Source organism: Galeopterus variegatus, unplaced genomic scaffold, assembly GCF_000696425.1.
Source record: "Galeopterus variegatus unplaced genomic scaffold, G_variegatus-3.0.2 Scaffold1235, whole genome shotgun sequence".
NCBI lineage: Eukaryota > Metazoa > Chordata > Mammalia > Dermoptera > Cynocephalidae > Galeopterus > Galeopterus variegatus.
The window spans coordinates 363,500-369,045 of NW_007727346.1; the positions used below are offsets into that span (position 1 = coordinate 363,500).

The 5,546-nt window shown below is 36.7% G+C and overlaps 1 protein-coding gene across 1 annotated transcript in view; it reads left to right on the forward strand.

Moving 5' to 3' along the window:
- Positions 1–349: 349 nt before the first annotated feature.
- LOC103592889 (uncharacterized protein KIAA0825-like) overlaps positions 350–5,546 on the forward strand; it is a gene marked incomplete at its 3' end in the record, with an annotated part of 59,602 nt that continues 54,405 nt past the window's right edge. The window contains exon 1 of the mRNA XM_008575763.1: positions 350–446. Within this exon, the coding sequence (XP_008573985.1) occupies positions 350–446 (97 nt within the window). The remainder of the gene's footprint in view (positions 447–5,546) is intronic.

The window sequence follows — 5,546 nt, forward strand, 5'->3', positions numbered from 1 at the left end:
TTATTAGAAGAGGGAAAGGAGTGCTGGGCAAACAAAAACTAAGGTATCAAATAAATGAACAACTGAATGAAGGATGTGAGTATCTAGCCTAAGTACAGATTACCAAGAGTCTTGAAAACGAGTCTTTGATGTTTAAATTATATATGGTAGTTGTTAAAGGCTTTTGAGCAGAAAAGTAATTTGAGAGAAGTGTTTAAGAAATAGGACTTGTCCAGTGGCATTTTAGATTACCTGAACAGGGAGAAGGATATAAGGAAACCACCTAGAAGAACCTTTTCCCCCCAGAAATCCAAGTGTGGGTTTTGATGACAGTTTATAGTGAGGCAAAGCCATAAAAATTGAGAACGGCATGGCTAGGTGGAAACACAAAGAATTAATGGGGAGGCAAGAGAACAATGACTTTCAGAGTGTGGTTTCCAAAACAGCATCAGTATCCCCTGGAACAAGTTAGAAATGTAAACTCTCAGGCTCTACCCCAGACTCACTGAGTCAGAAACTTTGGGGTAAGAAGGGGCCGAGCAATCTGTGTGTTAACAAGCTTTCCAGGTGATTCTCAAGAATGCTAAAGTTTGATAAAAACAAAGCGTATTGGTTTAAAGCATGGACTGTGGAGCCAAACTGCCTTCATTCAAGTCCTAGCTCTGTCACTTATGAGTTTTGTGACTTTGAGCAATTGATTTAACCTCTTCGTGCCGTAGAGGTAAATGCTAATATTAGTGCTTTCCTCACAGAGCTTAGAGAATTAGTGTAAATATATGGAAAATACCATAGTGCTTGGCACATAGTAGTCATTGTGTACTTATTTTCTGTTATTATTATTGGTAAAACCTGGTGTTTGAAGGAAAGATATAAATAAAAGATGATTCCTAGTTCTGGCTGAAGTGTGCTTTGGCTCTTGCTGATGGACAAAAGCTGTCCATATCATTCCAAGATGGATCTTACAGATTCAAACTATTCATAGAAATCACCTCCTGACCCCCAGATTTTGTTCTTCAGTTGAAATCTGATTTTCTCAGAGTGCATTCATTTTGTCACTCAGTGCTAAGTAACTTTCTCTGAGCTTCAGTTTCCTCATTACATGAAGATTAGAAATAACATATAAAGTTTTTACCATATAGGATGTGTTCAGTAAATGCTAACTATTAATAACTCTTATCTCCGTTTCTTCATCTTGCCTGCCCACCTTTTTAACCATAGTTTCTCCCTTTGTGTATCTACTAATCTGAGACTGTTTCTCTCTTCAGCATTCCTCCTATTCTTCTAGGGCAGGAGTTGACAAACTTTCTGTGAAGGGATAAATAATAAATATTTTAGGCTTTGTGGGCCATACGGTCTCTGTTTCACCTACTCAACTCTGCCATTGTAGTGCAAGGAGCCATAGACAATCTAACTATCCACGTGGCTGTGTTCCAATGAAACTTTGTGGACACTGAAACTTGACTTTCATATAATTGTCATGTATTATGAAAGAGTCTCCTTCTTTTGTATTTTGTTTTTGTATTTACAAAGAAAAAAGCCATATTCAGTTCATAGACCATATCAAAGTAGGCCATGGGCCAGATGCGTCCCATGAGCTGTAATGCACCAGCCTCTATTTGAAGAGACCGGCTCTCCTGAGGCTCTTCCTGTCTTTCTCTGTCTCCTTCTCCATCTGCTCTTGTCCTTTCTTCTTCATCACAACCCAGCCACAAACAACACTAGATCCAAAATGCAATCTAAGTAAATTTTAAAATATTTGTGTTTTATTGAACCAAGTTTTATGTTTTTTGTAATATACATATGAAGTCTAAGATACATTTATATACTCGAAAAAGAAAAATTAAGTTGTTTAATTTGCATGTATTTTTTATTCACTTTTTTTCAGTTAAGAAAAAGTTCCTGTGTAACAAACCATAACAGAACAACAGAGCCCAGTAATGACCATTTATATCAAAATAGGATGACGACTCCTGATATTTTCTTCGATTAGTTTCTTATCCACAACTTCTCTTGGCATTGAGTTTTTCTTATGTATTGAATGTAATGTCTTTCTTCTTGCCTGAAGTAAAATAGTTAAAAAGAGGTAAATTTACTCTTATAAGACAGGGGTGGCCATCAGATCTGATGGTGACTAGCCCTTGTTAGTTATCCCCATTCTGCTTTCAGATCTCACTCTGTACCTCTCTCTTGTCACCGCAAATAGTGGTCATATGGTGGCTTGTGTATTGTAGGCACAAAGCAAATCTTTGTTGAATTAGAAAGCGTAACCCACTTAAAGATGCTTTTTGTAGATCATAGGCCTTTTGAGGGATAACAATGTAAAAATGATGTCTGCCTCCAAGGGGTTCCTAAGTTCTATTCGAAATTTGAAGGAAATATGACTTTACCTTATGGCTGAATAACTATTTCTTAGGTGAGAAAGGCAGCTAAAAAGGTGAGATTAACTATACAATTTACTCTACGAAGTGCCATCACACCTGGCACATGTCTTCCCTGCTGTCCCTTCCCTACTCTGTTAGAATAATAAGTTCATGAACACAACTTTCCAAGTGTGTACAAAAAATTGCTATTATCACCATGGCTATCTCTTTTCATATTAATTTTAACATACATTCATAGGCATTATAATTTTTCTACCTGATAAAAAATGTGAAGAGAATCTTACTCTTTATTTTTTTGGGTATAAAAGAGGAAAAATGTTCAATCTCTTGAAAGGTTATGCTTCAAGTAGAAAATATATTACGAAGCATACTCAACGGGTATGTTAACTTAATTCATTATTTTTGATGAAGGCATTATTTTTATTCCAGTGCTAAATTTTTAAAATTAATTTTTAACATGTTATGTTAAGAGCTGATAATGTAACTTGTCTATCATGGCATATTCCTTTAAAAAATGAAGTATCAATTCTCAGATACAACCTCAGGCTATAGTAAAAATGAATTGTTAACTTAGTTTAAATTTTTTCTATAAGTTAATTTGTAGTCATGATAAGAGAAAGTGACATATGATAAGAGATATAATTAACTGAATTCTAGCAAAATTTGAGAGCAAGAAAGGGATATTAGGAAGAAATTTTATTAATGTACCATTAGCATAGAGTACTTAAAATTTAAAACCCATTTCATTACACTAGAGATGTCTTTTTATTAAGATGTTCCCTGAAAGGGTCAGCATATCTAAGTATTTACAACTGGGAGTTAAGCCAGCATAAAACAAAAATCAACTGAGACAATATTCAGAAATTTGCCCTGAGTACAGTTCTCAATTTTGGCTTAATTCAAATGTTAGCCATTCTTTGATTAGCATCTTCAACTAACAGAGGCCACATCAGGAGTCAGATATTCTCTCTCATGTTCTCAGTCAAAAAAACAAACAAACAAAACAAGAAAGGTAGAATATAAGAGAAGGACAAGAGTATTATACCCTTGGCAAATGGACAAGATGTCAGATCTCTTGCTAACGTAATACAGAGAGCTTTTGCCAGAGACGGTGGAATGGAGTGTGGGAGAATTTTGTTATCATTTAGCAGTAAGTTTAGGTAACATCCAGTGGAGCCAGTGTTGGCCTGGGAATCATAAAAGGGTAGTAATAGAAGTAGTTTCCTTTCAGTTTTTCTCACGGACCCAGAAGAATAGCTTCAGGGTGACTATCTTTACCATTTTTAGCCACTTAGGTTTCCCTTGGTATGTGAAACAAGGGGATACTTGCTGTGTGTGTCCCTCCAAATGGAAAAGCAAACCTCCCTTGTCAAGTGGGGGTTTTCAGTGGGTTAGTTGTATTTATTCCCAACCTGGTGGTTTTCTCTGTCCATAGATCTACCTCTCTTTAGATCATGATTACCAATCCTGTCAATGGGTGCAAAATTTAGTGTAACAACTATCTTGGCCTAGAGTAATCAGAGAGAGAAGGTATAGAAAGTGCATATATAGTATATTCTTAATTATATTCTTAATATATATATATATAACATATACATACAGTATATATAGTATACTAGCAATTCAGTCTCTTCTAACAAAGCCTTTTGGTTGTCATATACCACTATGGAAGCAGTTACACTTTATACTAAGTCCCTGGAATGGGCGGCCATTAGTCATTACTCAGTATATCCCCATAACCTTACCCAAAGCCTCTGTTGTAGTAGGCTAAGAGAGTTATCTGTGTGTTTTAAGACGTTTAATTTTATCACACAAAAAAAGAGTGATAAGAAGGTTATGAGGTAGAAGCTATGTCTAAGTCCCTGGAATGGGCGGCCATTAGTCATTACTCAGTATATCCCCATAACCTTACCCAAAGCCTCTGTTGTAGTAGGCTAAGAGAGTTATCTGTGTGTTTTAAGACGTTTAATTTTATCACACAAAAAAAGAGTGATAAGAAGGTTATGAGGTAGAAGCTGAACTAGACCTATTCTTCTTGCAAAGGGAAATAGAAACTTCCAGAGACTACAGGTCTCCTTAGTGAGATGGAGATCTATAGGGTCTGCTTCTGAAAGACAGATCAAGGAATAGGGCCTTAATCAGATGATCAATAGAAACCTAAGGCCTGGGAACCTCTTAGAATTATATGCAAGGCATTGTTTCAGTGACATGGAAGCATAGCTTAGATTGTTAACAGGATGATGATCACACACACACACACAGACAAAACCAGTGTTTAGAAGGGTTGACACAGTAAAGAAGCAATGGAAGGTTTTGGAGTGGGGCTGCCATTCAACTTTATAAATGTTAACCTTAGATATGAAGACCATTAAATAACAATAATAAGTAAAGTAGTTTGTAGTGAAACAGGTCTCTGATATGGTTTATGGTATTTCTCCCCAAAATATTTCCTGTTAAAATTGGCATACAGTAATTAATGTGAAACTCATTTAATATTAGTATTTTACTAAAGAAGCATGTTTATGGTGGGAGAAAAAGCCAAATAAGATGAGTTAAAAGCAGTTGATTTTGTTTTCGACACTCACCAATATGTATCATTTTGAAATCATTCACTCATATAGGCACTATGATGGATAATGGGGATGCAATCATGGGGAGAAAATATCTCCGCCTTTAAGGAGCTGAAAATTTCAGGAGACAACTCCTAAAGTAACAATTATAAGGTGACACAGTAAATGCTAAAATGAAGGTATGTGTAAGATAAAATAGGAGGGAGCATGGAGAGCGGGAACCTTACCTGGACTCAAGTCTGTGGGTGGGCTTCTCAGAGGAGATGGCAGTAATATCTAACACTTATCTAACCTTTGTATAGCGCTTACTACCTCCCAGGTACTGTTCTAATGTGCACTCAGTTTAACCTCATACACTACTGAGGCATAAAGAGACCAAGTAATCTGTCCAAAGTCACACAGCTGGTAGGGAGCAGTGTCCGGTTTAGAACCTACATTGTGTGGCTCATCGATTCCACATGTTACCACTCTACTATACCACCTCTTGTGCTGCAGCACATAATAAAACGTGGGGGCAGGGAGGGGAGAGCAGAAGTGGGGAAAGTCGAGAGAGAGAGAGAGAGAGAGAGAGAGAGAGAGAGAGAGAGAGAGAGAGAGAGAGAGAGAGAGAGAGAGA